We start from the raw sequence: 15975 nt of genomic DNA, 5'->3' as shown, positions 1-15975 counted from the left end.
TTCAAGTGGCAGCATAGGGCTCCAGTCACGGGGAGGGAAAAGGCGCAGGAAACGTATGGGTGCCACCTTTTGCAGGGAGTGGGCCTTTTGCGTAGCGGTAAGCATCCCCGCCGCTGGGCCAGAAGGAGTAGGGTTTCGAGCCCCGCTCCAGACAGTCCCGGCAAGTGGAGTCGGAGCTCCAACTATAAATTCTGGGTGGACATCCAGCGGGATACTTGCGGGTGTGGGTGGCCCCCCCCCCCCCCCTCAGATGGGTTGTGGGAGCCCGTAAAACCCTCACGCCATAGGACTAACCACCCTAATGGCTGGTATGAAGATGGTTATGGTCACGGAAGGAGCGTTAACGTGGTCAGAAATCCTTCCACCACTTCATACAGTTCCCGAAAGGGAACAGTGTGAGGATACGTACGACGATGACCTCTTGCGCAATGCACCTCCTTGGACCCTCAGTCGCAGATGCGAGGGGGCAAATCGTGCAATTGTTAAATTTTTCGTTTTATTGACATGTAAAATGTTGGCCCAGTAATTCCGTTCCAAACGCGTGGGTACGGTCGGGGTACTCACGCGTCTGGCCGGAGGAAATGTCGGTTTTCAGCATGCACAGCGCATGCGGGGAAAACCGGCATTTCCTGTCCTCTGAACGAAGGGGTTCAGAGGCAGAACGCGTGCGACTGCACAGGCAGCGCGTGCGCAGTAAAATTCACCGGTTTCATTCATGCTTTCAGTGAGGTTCAGTCCTTACAACTTACACATGAAAAAAGCATGAGTACAGTTGCTCCAGAGGCTGCGGAGGAAGATATATTTTATCGTGGAGCTTCTGAAAGGCAATATTTTTGTTTGGGAAAGGGAGGAAAGTTATTTTAAGAAATGATGAGTTAAGTTTTAAAGTTTATTTTTGTTTTTTAAAACGGGTTTTCAGTACTGTAGGTAGAAGGAGCAATTGTGGCTATGTGAATTGAATTTGCTGTGTTTATTAAATGTGAAAATGACTCCAACATTTTTAAGAGAAACTTTTCATCAGTAATATATTTTAAGTAATTATGTCTGTATATATTCCTTTGCGTATATGTATGTATATATATTCCTTTACTTATGTGTATGAATGTATGTATTTAATTATGACTTTCAGAGAAAGTAACTTATTGGAAAATCATAATTAAATACATACATTCATACACAAAAGTAAAGGAATATATACATACTAGCTGGGGAGCCCCGGGGCGCGAGGGCAATTTTGGGGCGTTTGGCCTCCCTGCCCCTGTGTGTCCCCCCTCTCCCTGTCATGTCCTCTCCCTGTCCTATCCCTCCCTCCCTCCCCTCTCTCCCTCCCCTCCCCTCTCTCCCTCCCCTCCCCTATCTCCCTCTCTCTTTCCCTCCCCCCCCCACCCCTCTGTCCCTCTCCGCCCACCCCTCTGTCCCTCTCTCCGGCCCCTCCCCCTGCCTAGCGCCTGAGGTCCGGTGCCGTTGCTGAGGTCCCCCGCGTATCGCGCGGCTGATGGACGGCCGCGGCGGGCGGGCGGCGCATGCGCGGTGAGTGCTGGCGGCGCATGCGCGGTCAGTGCGAGCGGCCCGCGGGAGCCGGCAAGGCCGTTAGCGAGCGGGAAACTTCGGGCGGCGTGCCCGCGCTCCGTCCGTGACACCTGAGAGGGGGAAGTAGAGAGAGACAGAGAGGGAAGAGGAGAAGGAGAGAGGAGAGAGGGAAGAGGAGGAGAAGGAGAGAGAGAGAGGGAAGAAAGAGAGAGAGAGAGAAATTTTTTCAGCTTCAGGCCCCGAGTCCCCCCTGATAAAGGAATATATACATATACGTAAAGGAATATATACGGACATACATACATAATTACTTAAAAGAATATATTACTGATGAACAGTTTCTTAAAAATGTTGGAAATGTTACATTACTCATTTTAGAACAGTCATTTTCACATTTAATAAACACAGCAAATTCAATTCACACAGCCACAATTGCTCCTTCTACCTACAGTACTGAAAATCTGTTTTAAAAAAAAAAAACTTTAAAACTTACCTCATCATTTCTTAAAATAACTTTCCTCCCTTTCCCAAACAAAAATATTGCCTTTCAGAAGCTCCACGATAAAATATATCTTCCTCCGCAGCCTCTGGAGCAACTGTACTCATGCTTTTTTCATGTGTAAGTTGTAAGGACTTAACCTCACTGAAAGCATGAATGAAACCGGCGAATTTTACTGCGCACACGCTGCCTGTACAGTCGCACGCGCTGTGCCTCTGAACCCCTTCGTTCAGAGGACAGGAAATGCCGGTTTTCCCCCGCATGCGCTGTGCATGCTGAAAACCGGCATTTCCTCCGGCCAGACGCGTGAGTACCCCGGCCGTACTCGCGCGTTTGGAACGGAATTACTGGGCCATTGAATGGCGGAACAGGCTCGAGGGGCTGAATGGCCTCCTGTTCCCATGTTCTTAATTAAATAGTATTTACAGCCCAGAAGCAGGCCATTGGGCCCATCTGGTCCACACCGGTATTTGTGCTCCACACCAGCCTCCTCCCACCCCTCTTCATCTCACCCCGTCAACACCAGCCTCCTCCCACCCCTCTTCATCTCACCCCGTCAACACCAGCCTCCTCCCACCCCTCTTCATCTCACCCCATCAACACCAGCGTCCTCCCACCCCTCTTCATCTCACCCTGTCAACACCAGCCTCCTCTCACCCCATCAACACCAGCCTCCTCCCACCCCTCTTCATCTCACCCCGTCAACACCAGCCTCCTCCCACCCCTCTTCATCTCACCCCGTCAACACCAGCCTCCTCCCACCCCTCTTCATCTCACCCCGTCAACACCAGCCTCCTCCCACCCCTCTTCATCTCACCCCATCAACACCAGCCTCCTCCCACCCCTCTTCATCTCACCCCGTCAACACCAGCCTCCTCCCACCCCTCTTCATCTCACCCCGTCAACACCAGCCTCCTCCCACCCCTCTTCATCTCACCCCGTCAACACCAGCCTCCTCCCACCCCTCTTCATCTCACCCCGTCAACACCAGCCTCCTCCCACCCCTCTTCATCTCACCCCGTCAACACCAGCCTCCTCCCACCCCTCTTCATCTCACCCCATCAACACCAGCGTCCTCCCACCCCTCTTCATCTCACCCCGTCAACACCAGCCTCCTCCCACCCCTCTTCATCTCACCCCGTCAACACCAGCCTCCTCCCACCCCTCTTCATCTCACCCCATCAACACCAGCGTCCTCCCACCCCTCTTCATCTCACCCTGTCAACACCAGCCTCCTCTCACCCCATCAACACCAGCCTCCTCCCACCCCTCTTCATCTCACCCCGTCAACACCAGCCTCCTCCCACCCCTCTTCATCTCACCCCGTCAACACCAGCCTCCTCCCACCCCTCTTCATCTCACCCCATCAACACCAGCGTCCTCCCACCCCTCTTCATCTCACCCCGTCAACACCAGCCTCCTCCCACCCCTCTTCATCTCACCCCGTCAACACCAGCCTCCTCCCACCCCACTTCATCTCACCCCGTCAACACCAGCCTCCTCCCACCCCTCTTCATCTCACCCCATCAACACCAGCGTCCTCCCACCCCTCTTCATCTCACCCCGTCAACACCAGCCTCCTCTCACCCCATCAACACCAGCCTCCTCCCACCCCGTCAACACCAGCCTCCTCCCACCCCTCTTCATCTCACCCCGTCAACACCAGCCTCCTCCCACCCCTCTTCATCTCACCCCATCAACACCAGCGTCCTCCCACCCCTCTTCATCTCACCCCGTCAACACCAGCCTCCTCTCACCCCATCAACACCAGCCTCCTCCCACCCCTCTTCATCTCACCCCATCAACACCAGCCTACTCCCACCCCTCTTCATCTCACCCCATCAACACCAGCCTCCTCCCACCCCTCTTCATCTCACCCCATCAACACCAGCCTCCTCCCACCCCTCTTCATCTCACCCCGCCAACACCAGCCTCCTCCCACCCCTCTTCATCTCACCCCGTCAACACCAGCCTCCTCTCACCCCATCAACACCAGCCTCCTCCCACCCCTCTTCATCTCACCCCATCAACACCAGCCTCCTCCCACCCCTCTTCATCTCACCCCATCAACACCAGCCGCCTCCCACCCCTCTTCATCTCACCCCATCCACACCAGCCTCCTCCCACCCCTCTTCATCTCACCCCATCACCATATCCTTCTATTCCTTTCTCCCTCGTGTGTTTATCCAGCTTCCCATTAAATGCATCTACACTCTTCGCCTCAACCACTCCCTGTGGTAGCGAGTTCCCCATTCTCACCACTCTCTGGGTGAAGAAGTTTCTCCTGAATATTAAATATGATTATGAAGAGCCACCAGTTCAGTCTCTGGATTCTGGAAATTTCTAGAATCTCAAATGGATGCCAAAGTTGTCCTGTGATGTGCAGAGGTTATTTATGAAGGTCGTTTATATTTTCCATGAATTCTCAGGATAAGGGCTCGGCCATTGAGGACTGAGATGATGAGGAATTTCTTCACTCAGAGGGCGGTGAACCTTTGGAATTCTCTGCCCCAGAGGGCTGTGGAGGCTCAGTCGTTCAGCCTATTCAAGGCTGAGATCGATAGATTTTTGGACTTTAGTTGAATCAAGGGATATGGGGATCGGGCGGGAAAGTGGAGTTGAGGTCGATGATCAGCCCTGATCTTTATTGAATGGCCGAGCAGGCTCGAGGGGCCGAATGCCCTGCTCCTGCTCTATTGCACCAACAATTCTGTCAACCCAACTGCTGCTGCGATCACACCCCCGCGTCCAGGAACGGTTTAACCGCAGAGAAGGCTGGTGAATACGTGGTGCAAGTTAGCAGCGGCAGATTCAGGAGTGAGATGTCCAGTCTCAGCGGAAGAAGCACCTGCGAGTTAGAAGGCAGTTCGTTCTATATTATCCAGGGCCTTGGTGAGACCACATCTGGAGTACTGTGTACAGTATCGGTCTCCCTATTTAAGGAAGGATGTAAATGCGTTGGAAGCAGTTCAGAGAAGGTTTACTCGACTAATACCTGGAGTGGGCGGCTTGTCTTATGAGGAAAGGTTGGACAGGCTAGGCTTGTATCCGCTGGAGTTTAGAAGAGTAAGAGGAGACTTGATTGAAACATCTCAGATCCTGAGGGATCTGGACAGGGTGGACATGGAGAGGATGTTTCCTCATGTGGGAGAATCTAGAACTAGGGGTCACTGTTTAAAAATAAGGGGTCGCCCGTTTAAGACAGATGAGAAATTTTTTGAGGGTCGTAAGTCTTTGGAACTCTCTTCCTCAGAGGGCGGTGGAAGCAGAGTCTTTGAATGTTTTTAAGGCGGAGGTAGAGAGATTCTTGGTAAGCAAGGGGTGAAAGGTTATGGGGGTAGGCGGGAATGTGGAGTAAATCAGATCAGCCATGGTCTTATTGAATGGTGGAGCAGGCTCGAGTGGCCGACTCCTCCTAATTCGTATGTTCGTGCGGACGTGTGCTTTGAAGCAACTTGAGCTGGTTCGGCTACAGTGGTCCGTACGTTCCTGTGTAACTTTGTTTCTCCCCCCCCCCCCCCCCCCCCTCTCTCGTTCCGCAGTTGTGCCTTCGCTAACACGCCCAAGTACACCCAGGTGAAGTCACAAGGCGGAAATGTGGTCCGCAAGGATTGGGTCCTGGACTGCTACAAGCGGAAACAGCGTCTCTCCTACAGACGGTACGTTGAGTGCACCCAGTCCGGGAGTGCGTTCGGTATTAGAACGTCGGGCAGTATGTTGGAGCGTTGCCGGGACCAACCGCTCCCATTTATCCAGCGCCTTTAACGTAGTAAAACGTCCCAAGGGGCTTCACAACGTATCTCAGACAAAATTTGACCCCGAGCCACATCAGGAGATATTGGGACGGGCGACCAAAAGCTTGCTCAGAGGTCAGTTTTAAGGAGCGTCTTAAAGGAGGAGAGAGAGGCGGAGAGGTTTAGGGAGGGAATACCAGAGCTCGGGGCCCAGGCAGCTGAAGGCACGGCCACCAATGGTGGAGCGATGGAAATCGGGGGGTGCGCAAGAGGGCAGAATTGGAGGAGCGCAGAGATCTGGGAGGGTTGTAGGGGCTGGAGGAGGTTACAGAGATAGGGAGGGTTGTAGGGGCTGGAGGAGGTTACAGAGATAGGGAGGGTTGTAGGGGCTGGAGGAGGTTACAGAGATAGGGAGGGTTGTAGGGGCTGGAGGAGGTTACAGAGATAGGGAGGGTTGTAGGGGCTGGAGGAGGTTACAGAGATAGGGAGGGTTGTCGTGGCTGGAGGAGGTTACAGAGATAGGGAGGGTTGTAGGGGCTGGAGGAGGTTAGAGATAGGGTTGTAGGGGCTGGAGGAGGTTAGAGATAGGGAGGGTTGTAGGGGCTGGAGGAGGTTAGAGATAGGGTTGTAGGGGCTGGAGGAGGTTAGAGGTAGGGAGGGGTGTAGGGGCTGGAGGAGGTTAGAGATAGGGAGGGTTGTCGGGGCTGGAGGAGGTTACAGAGATAGGGAGGGTTGTAGGGGCTGGAGGAGGTTACAGAGATAGGGAGGGTTTTAGGGTCTCGAGGCGGTTACAGAGATAGGGAGGGTTGTAGGGGCTGGAGGAGGTTACAGAGATAGGGAGGGTTGTAGGGGCTGGAGGAGGTTACAGAGATAGGGAGGGTTGTAGGGGGCTGGAGGAGGTTACATAGATAGGGAGGGTTGTAGGGGCTGGAGGAGGTTACAGAGATAGGGAGGGTTGTAGGGGCTGGAGGAGGTTACAGAGATAGGGAGGGGTGTAGGGGGTTGGAGGAGGTTACAGAGATAGGGAGGGTTGGGGGCTGGAGGGGGTTACAGAGATAGGGAGGGTTGTAGGGGCTGGAGGAGGTTACAGAGATAGGGAGGGGTGTAGGGGGTTGGAGGAGGTTACAGAGATAGGGAGGGTTGTAGGGGCTGGAGGAGGTTACAGAGATAGGGAGTGTTGTAGGGTCTAGAGGAGGTTACAGAGATAGGGAGGGTTGTAGGGGCTGGAGGAGGTTACAGAGATAGGGAGGGTTGTAGGGTCTAGAGGAGGTTACAGAGATAGGGAGGGTTCTAGGGGCTGGAGGAGGTTAGAGATCGGGAGGGGGTTGAGGAGGGATTTGAAGACGAGGATGAGAATTTTAAAGTCGAGACGTTGCTGGACGGGGAGCCAGTGTAGGTCAGCGAATGACAGGCGGTGATGGATGAACGGGCCTGGGAGTGAGTTACGACACAGGGCAGCAGCTAATAATTGTACTGACTTCTACCTTCGAGGAATAGGCATTTGAAGATAAACATAACTGGGGTGCCATGAGAGGGTGGGACGGGTGATGTTCTGGGCCAACTGTCGGATTATTATACACAAGAAGATTCTCTCTCTCTCTCTCTCTATTCTGCCCTCGCAACGCGTGGCCATGCAGAGCTAGACAGATAGCGAACAACTTGATATCTTCCCGTTAAATCACAAGGCTTGACTTTTCTTGTAACGCTTTATTGAAAGATTCTCATTATTGTAAAACTGAAATACAACACAGAAATGGAAGCACACGTTAGTATACAAGCACATAACTGATACGTATACACAGATTTAGGTACGCCTGAGCAACACAGTACATTTAGTAAACTGAGAGGCATTCTCTTTAAATTAGCCCTGTACATAGTGTATCAAAATACAGCTACTAGTTAATCAGCTAGACAGAGAAAAGTTACAACTAAACATTTTCTACAACATACAGTGCACATTAATCATCTATAGCATTCTAGAATACTTACAGACAAACAATTTCCAAGACTCAAGCGTGGGGACAATACAACTGCTCGGAGCCTGTGCTGCTGTAGGAGCACCGTGGTGTAGGTCTGTGTCCCAGCGAGGACTCCACGAGGACTACGTAGCAGTCCTGTGGGGAGCGTGATGACCTCATCACGCTCGGTCGCGTTGTCCGCGCTTGGGGCGTCACGTGATGCGCGTGGTCGCGTTTCTGGCCGTGGAGGCCGAAGTCGGGAGCGGGAGCTGGAGGCCAGGCTGAGCCGGCGCTTGCCGCGGGAGCGGAAGATTGCGTCGCTCCCGGCGGCTGGTAGATGCGGCCGAAGACGCTAGGCCGGGCTGTGCCTGCGGCCTTTCTGGAAGGCCGAGTCGGGCCGGCAGCCGCCTCACGCACGTCACGTCGTACGTGCCGTGACATCAGCACGCTACGTCGTACGTGACGTGACGTCAGCACGCTAAGGCGCGTCTTCAAGGGGCAATGGCCCTAAAAGGTAAGTTAAAGGGGCAACGGCCCCAACAGGTAGGTTATACATATATAAGTAAGTTAAATACATACAGTGAGGTTAAGTTAGAGGGAGAGGCAGCACTCTGTCTCTCTCTGTCTCTCTCTCTGTCTCTCTCTCTGTCTGTCTGTCTGTCTCTCTCTGTCTCTCTCTCTGTCTCTCTCTCTCTCTCTCTCTGTCTCTGTCTCTCTCTCTCTGTCTCTCTCTCTCTCTGTCTCTCTCTCAATTCAATTCAAATGCTTTATTGGCATGAAAGTTTACAGAGAACCATATTGCCAAAGCTTACATAGCAAAAAGGTACATTTTCAAACATTCTGTAGGTGTCAATCGATTTGACATTTGTTGGGTACATACAATATTACTTTTAAACAATATTAATTTTAAACAGTCTTTGTACTTCATTTGGTACGTTCAATATTAATTTTAAACAGTCTTAATTTTAAACAGTCCTCAGGTTGTGACATGTTGTTACATATTTGGCCCCAAGGTATGGTCTGTCTCCTTCTCCCAGGACTAATCTCAATTTTGACAGGTCATCCAATTCCTTGAAATCTGGGGTTGTTTGGCTTAGCTTGTTGAATAATATGTTTCTTGATGTGTTGAATTTTTCGCATTTTAGGAGGAAATGCATTTCTGTTTCAACCTCGCCGGCCAGACATTGATCGCATATTCTATTCTCTCTAGGCTGCCAGGATTTCTTGTATCTGCCTTTTTCAATTTCCAGTTGGTGGTCGCTTAGTCTGTACCTGGTGAGGGTCTGTCTCTGTTTTGTGTCTCTGATGGTCGTGAGGTAGTCTGCCAGTTTATATTCTCTTTTTAGGGCCCGGTAACATTCTAATCTGCTTTGGCTTTCGGTTATTTTGTTCCAATGTTCCAGGTAGGTTTCTTTGCATTGTTTAATGATTTGGTTCACTCGGATTGGTGTTTGGACGGCTGTGTTGGTCTGGGGCTGGTCAGGGTCCGGCTGAGTACTTAGTTTCAGTAGCAGCTGACTCAGGGGACTCTTTTCTGGGTTTAGCTCTTGGGTCTGAAAGGCTTTGAAATGAAGGGTGTCTGGGGAGCTAGATTTGAGGTGATTTAGGAAGTTTAGTGCTCGTTTTTGGATGTTTATTATCAGTGGGTATCTGCCTAGTTCGGCTCTGCATGCATTTGTTGGCGTTTTTCTTTGGATGCGAAGGATGCTTCGGCAGAATTCTGCATGTAGGGCTTCTATTGTGTGTTTTTCCCATTTAGTGTAGCTTTGGTGATTTAGCGGGCCCCATACTTCACTACCGTACAGTGCAATGGGCAGGATTATGCTGTCAAATATTTTGAGCCAGATTTTGATTGGGATTTGGATGTTGTAGAATTTTCTTTTTATTGCATATAGGGCTCTTCGGGCTTTTTCTTTTAGTGCATTCACTGCTATGCTGAAGCTCCCTGATGCTGTAATAGTTAGACCAAGGTAGGTGTAGCTCATAGTGTGTCCTATAGTGGTATCACTGAGGGTAAACTGGTATTTGTTTTCCTGACATCTGGGCCTTTTTTGAAAAATCATGATGTTTTTTTTTAGATTTACTGTTAGAGCCCAATTTTGGCAGTATTTGTCGAGTAGGTCTAGTTGTTGCTGTAATCCCTGTTCTGTGGGAGACAGCAGAACCAGGTCGTCCGCATAGAACAGGGATTTCACTTCTCCATCCAGGAGACGGAGACCTGGTGACTCGCTTTGCTCCAGCATGTCTGCTAATTCATTTATGTATATGTTGAACAGGGTCGGGCTCAAATTGCAGCCCTGCCGGACGCCTCTTCTCTGGGTGAAGAAATCGGTGCGTTTGTCTCCAATTTTGACCCCGCATTTGTTTTTCAGATACATTGATTTAATAAGGTCATAGACTTTGCCCCCTATTCCACACTGAAGAAGTTTATAATAGAGCCCTTCGTGCCTCTCTCTGTCTGTCTCTCTCTGTCTGTCTGTCTCTCTCTCTCTGTCTGTCTCTGTCTCTCTCAATTCAAATCGCTTTATTGGCATGATAAGGTCCATCTTATGTTGCCAAAGCATCAAAATACATTTATGTTTGAACACATAAACGCAGATCTATTCATACAGTGTATAAACAGATATATCCCTGAGTGTATAAATATACATTCGCATAATTTATATATACTCTTCTTAGGTTTACTGGTTGTCCCTCTGTTTATGGCAAGCTGTAACATAGTGTGCCGCTAGTGTTACACAGTTTCTCTCCTCCCCCAGTAGGTATGGGAGTTTTTGGTCGTCATTCAAATTTCTGAATTCAGGGCATATTTGTGAGAATTTTTGGTAGAAATTCTCCCTAATGCCCTGATATTTTCCACAAGCTGTGAGGAAGTGCATCTCTGTCTCCACCACTCCCTGACTGCAGTGAGAGCATATCCTGTCCTCTCTTGGCAGCCTGGTCTGCCTGTGTCTGCCTTTTTCGATCGCCAGGCTATGTTCACTAAGTCTGTACCTTGTCAAGGTTTTTCTCAGTTTGTTATCCTTTACCATGGTCAGGTACTCAGCCATGTTGTATTGTCTGTTTAGGGCCAAGTAGCAATTGAGTTTGCTTTGGGTTTTTGTTGTTTCTGCCCAATATGACAGGTATTTTTCTTTTTGCTTAGTGACAATTGTGTTGGGTCGAATTCTCTGTGCTACGATGTCACTGTCCTGGGGCTGGTTATTGTTAGTAGTGTTAGTGGTTGCTTCACTGAGTCCCAGGACTAGTTGACTGAGGGTATTCTTCTTTATGGTCCTCTCTTGGCATTTCAGGGCTTCATAATGATAGCAGTGGGGGTTGCTCATTTTTAGGTGTTTCCAAAATTTGGTGGCTCTTTTTTGGATAGTGATTATTAATGGATATTGGCCTAGTTCCGCCCTGCATGCATTGTTTACGGTTTTCCTGAGAGTCCGGAGGATACTTTTACAGAATTCTGCATGTAGGATCTCAATTGGGTGTTTGTCCCATTTTGCAAATTCTTGTTGTGTTAGCGGTCCCCACACTTCACTGCCATAGAGTGCAATTGGTTCAATTACTGATTTGAAAATTTTGAGCCAAATGCTAATTGGGATTTCTATTTGGATTGATCTTTTGATGGCATAGAAAGCCCTTCTAGCTTTCTCTTTCAGTTCACTGACAGCCAGTTTGAAATTTCCCGTAGAGCTGATTTTTATGCCCAAGTATGTGTAGTTAGTGGTTTGTTCGATTTTAGTTGTTCCTAGTGTGAGATTTATTTTGGGTCCCTGATGTCTGGATCTTTGCTGGAACACGAGGACTTTGGTTTTTTGGAGGTTTATTGTCAGGGCCCAGGGTCTGACAGACAGACTCCAGCAGATCCAGGTCTCTGACTCTCTCTCTCTCCCTCTGTCTCTCTCTCTCTCCCTCTGTGTCTCTCTCTCTCTCTCCCTCTGTGTCTCTCTCTCTCTCTCCCTCTGTGTCTCTCTCTCTCTCCCTCTGTGTCTCTCTCTCTCTCCCTCTGTCTCTCTCTCTCTCCCCCTCTGTCTCTCTCTCTCTCCCTCTGTCTCTCTCTCTCTCCCTCTGTCTCTCTCTCTCTCCCCTCTGTCTCCTCTCTCTCTCTCCCTCTGTCTCTCTCTCTCTCTCCCTCTGTCTCTCTCTCTCTCCCTCTGTCTCTCTCTCTCCTCCCTCTGTCTCTCTCTCTCTCTCTCTCCCTCTGTCTCTCTCTCTCTCTCCCTCTGTCTCTCTCTCTCTCTCCCTCTGTCTCTCTCTCTCTCTCTCCCTCTGTCTCTCTCTCTCTCCTCTCCTCTGTCTCTCTCTCTCTTCCTCTGTCTCTCTCTCCCTCTGTCTCTCTCTCTCTCTCCCTCTGTCCTCTCTCTCTCTCTCTCCCTCTGTCTCTCTCTCTCTCCCTCTGTCTCTCTCTCTCTCCCTCTGTCTCTCTCTCTCTCCCTCTGTCTCTCTCTCTCTCCCTCTGTCTCTCTCTCTCTCCCTCTGTCTCTCTCTCTCTCCCTCTGTCTCTCTCTCTCTCCCTCTGTCTCTCTCTCTCTCCCTCTGTCTCTCTCTCTCTCCTCTGTCTCTCTCTCTCTCCCTCTGTCTCTCTCTCTCTCCCTCTGTCTCTCTCTCTCTCCCTCTGTCTCTCTCTCTCTCCCTCTGTCTCTCTCTCTCTCCCTCTGTCTCTCTCTCTCTCCCTCTGTCTCTCTCTCTCTCCCTCTGTGTCTCTCTCTCTCTCCCTCTGTCTCTCTCTCTCTCTCCCTCTGTCTCTCTCTCTCTCTCCCTCTGTCTCTCTCTCTCTCTCCCTCTGTCTCTCTCTCTCTCTCCCCTCTGTCTCTCTCTCTCTCTCTCCCTCTGTCTCTCTCTCTCTCTCTCCCTCTGTCTCTCTCTCTCTCTCCCTCTGTCTCTCTCCCTCTGTCTCTCTCTCTCTCTCCCTCTGTCTCTCTCTCTCTCTCCCTCTGTCTCTCTCTCTCTCTCCCTCTGTCAGTTCAGTTTTCAGTTCAAATGCTTTATTGGCATGAAAGTTTACAGAGAACCATATTGCCAAAGCTTACATAGCAAAAAGGTACAGTTTCCAACATTCTGTAGGTGTCAATCGATTTGACATTTGTTGGGTATATACAATATTACTTTTAAACAATATTAATTTTAAACAGTCTTTCTACTTCATTTGGTACGTTCAATATTAATTTTAAACAGTCCTCAGGTTGTGACATGTTGTTACATATTTAGCCCCAAGGTATGGTCTGTCTCCTTCTCCTAGGACTAATCTCAATTTTGACAGATCATCCAATTCCTTGAAATCTGGGGGGGGGGTTGTTTGGCTTAGCTTGTTGAATAATATGTTTCTTGATGTGTTGAATTTTTCGCATTTTAGGAGGAAATGCATTTCTGTTTCAACCTCGCCAGCCAGACATTGATCGCATATTCTATTCTCTCTAGGCTGCCAGGATTTCTTGTATCTGCCTTTTTCAATTTCCAGTTGGTGGTCGCTTAGTCTGTACCTGGTGAGGGTCTGTCTCTGTTTTGTGTCTCTGATGGTCGTGAGGTAGTCTGCCAGTTTATATTCTCTTTTTAGGGCCCGGTAACATTCTAATCTGCTTTGGCTTTCGGTTATTTTGTTCCAATGTTCCAGGTAGGTTTCTTTGCATTTTTTAATGATTTGGTTCACTCGGATTGGTGTTTGGACGGCTGTGTTGGTCTGGGGCTGGTCAGGGTCCGGCTGAGTACTTAGTTTCAGTAGCAGCTGACTCAGGGGACTCTTTTCTGGGTTTAGCTCTTGGGTCTGAAAGGCTTTGAAATGAAGGGTGTCTGGGGAGCTAGATTTGAGGTGATTTAGGAAGTTTAGTGCTCGTTTTTGGATGTTTATTATCAGTGGGTATCTGCCTAGTTCGGCTCTGCATGCATTTGTTGGCGTTTTTCTTTGGGTGCGAAGGATGCTTCGGCAGAATTCTGCATGTAGGGCTTCTATTGTGTGTTTTTCCCATTTAGTGTAGCTTTGGTGATTTAGCGGGGCCCCATACTTCACTACCGTACAGTGCAATGGGGCAGGATTATGCTGTCAAAAATTTGAGCCAGATTTTGATTGGGGATTTGGATGTTGTAGAATTTTCTTTTTATTGCATATAGGGCTCTTCGGGCTTTTTCTTTTAGTGCATTCACTGCTATGCTGAAGCTCCCTGATGCTGTAATAGTTAGACCAAGGTAGGTGTAGCTCATAGTGTGTCCTATAGTGGTATCACTGAGGGTAAACTGGTATTTGTCTCTCTCTCTCTCTCCCTCTGTCTCTCTCTCTCTCCCTCTGTCTCTCTCTCTCCTCCCTCTCTGTCTCTCTCTCTCTCCCTCTGTGTGTCTCTCTCTCTCCCTCTGTCTCTCTCTCTCTCCTCTGTCTCTCCTCTCTCTCTCCCTCTGTCTCTCTCTCTCTCCCTCTGTCTCTCTCTCTCTCTCTCTCCCTCTGTCTCTCTCTCTCTCTCTCCCTCTGTCTCTCTCTCCCTCTGTCTCTCTCTCTCTCTCCTCTGTCTCTCTCTCTCTCCCTCTGTCTCTCTCTCTCTCTCCTCTGTCTCTCTCTCTCTCCCTCTGTCTCTCTCTCTCTCCCTCTGTCTCTCTCTCTCTCCCTCTGTCTCTCTCTCTCTCCCTCTGTCTCTCTCTCTCTCCCTCTGTCTCTCTCTCTCTCCCTCTGTCTCTCTCTCTCTCCCTCTGTCTCTCTCTCTCTCCCTCTGTCTCTCTCTCCCTCTGTCTCTCTCTCTCTCCCTCTGTCTCTCTCTCTCTCCCTCTGTCTCTCTCTCTCTCCCTCTGTCTCTCTCTCTCCTCCCTCTGTCTCTCTCTCTCTCCCTCTGTCTCTCTCTCTCCCTCTGTCTCTCTCTCTCTCCCTCTGTCTCTCTCTCTCTCCCTCTGTCTCTCTCTCTCCTCTGTCTCTCTCTCTCTCCCTCTGTCTCTCTCTCTCTCCCTCTGTCTCTCTCTCTCTCCCTCTGTCTCTCTCTCTCTCCCTCTGTCTCTCTCTCTCTCCCTCTGTCTCTCTCTCTCCCTCTCTCTCTCTCTCCCTCTGTCTCTCTCTCTCTCCCTCTGTCTCTCTCTCTCCCTCTGTCTCTCTCTCTCTCTCTCCCTCTGTCTCTCTCTCTCTCTCTCCCCCTCTCTCTCTCTCTCTCCCTCTGTCTCTCTCTCTCTCTCTCCCTCTGTCTCTCTCTCTCTCTCCCTCTGTCTCTCTCTCTCTCTCTCTCTCTCTCTCTCTCCCTCTGTCTCTCTCTCTCTCTCTCCCTCTGTCTCTCTCTCTCTCTCTCCCTCTGTCTCTCTCTCTCTCTCTCTCTCCCTCTGTCTCTCTCTCTCTCTCTCCCCTCTGTCTCTCTCTCTCTCTCTCCCTCTGTCTCTCTCTCTCTCTCCCTCTGTCTCTCTCTCTCTCTCCCTCTGTCTCTCTCTCTCTCTCCCTCTGTCTCTCTCTCCAATTCCAATTCCAATTTCCAATTAAAATGCTTTATTGGCATGAAAGTTTACAGAGAACCATATTGCCAAAGCTTACATAGCAAAAAGGTACAGTTTTCCAACATTCTGTAGGTGTCAATCGATTTGACATTTGTTGGGTACATACAATATTACTTTTAAACAATATTAATTTTAAACAGTCTTTGTACTTCATTTGGTACGTTCAATATTAATTTTAAACAGTCTTACTTTTAAACAGTCCTCAGGTTGTGACATGTTGTTACATATTTAGCCCCAAGGTATGGTCTGTCTCCTTCTCCTAGGACTAATCTCAATTTTGACAGATCATCCAATTCCTTGAAATCTGGGGTTGTTTGGCTTAGCTTGTTGAATAATATGTTTCTTGATGTGTTGAATTTTTCGCATTTTAGGAGGAAATGCATTTCTGTTGTCTCTCTCTCTCTCTCCTCTGTCTCTCTCTCTCTCCCTCTCTGTCTCTCTCTCTCTCCCTCTGTGTCTCTCTCTCTCTCCCTCTGTCTCTCTCTCTCTCCCTCTGTCTCTCTCTCTCCCTCTGTCTCTCTCTCTCCCTCTGTCTCTCCAATTCCAATTCCAATTTCCAATTAAAATGCTTTATTGGCATGAAAGTTTACAGAGAACCATATTGCCAAAGCTTACATAGCAAAAAGGTACAGTTTTCCAACATTCTGTAGGTGTCAATCGATTTGACATTTGTTGGGTACATACAATATTACTTTTAAACAATATTAATTTTAAACAGTCTTTTGTACTTCATTTGGTACGTTCAATATTAATTTTAAACAGTCTTAATTTTAAACAGTCCTCAGGTTGTGACATGTTGTTACATATTTGG

At 49.3% G+C, this 15975-nt stretch overlaps 1 protein-coding gene across 3 annotated transcripts in view; it reads left to right on the top strand.

Moving 5' to 3' along the window:
• xrcc1 (X-ray repair complementing 1) overlaps positions 1–15975 on the top strand; it is a 79323-nt gene that overhangs the window by 39000 nt on the left and 24348 nt on the right. For all 3 annotated transcript variants that reach the window (XM_086004018.1, XM_086004017.1, XM_086004016.1), the window contains exon 10: positions 5572–5688. In XM_086004018.1, the coding sequence (XP_085860144.1) occupies positions 5572–5688 (117 nt within the window). The remainder of the gene's footprint in view (positions 1–5571; positions 5689–15975) is intronic.

Source organism: Somniosus microcephalus, chromosome 12 (assembly GCF_052327205.1).
Source record: "Somniosus microcephalus isolate GS21.2 chromosome 12, FLI_Smic_1.0, whole genome shotgun sequence".
Taxonomy (NCBI): Eukaryota; Metazoa; Chordata; class Chondrichthyes; order Squaliformes; family Somniosidae; genus Somniosus; species Somniosus microcephalus.
This window is presented reverse-complemented; position numbering and strand designations above follow the sequence as displayed.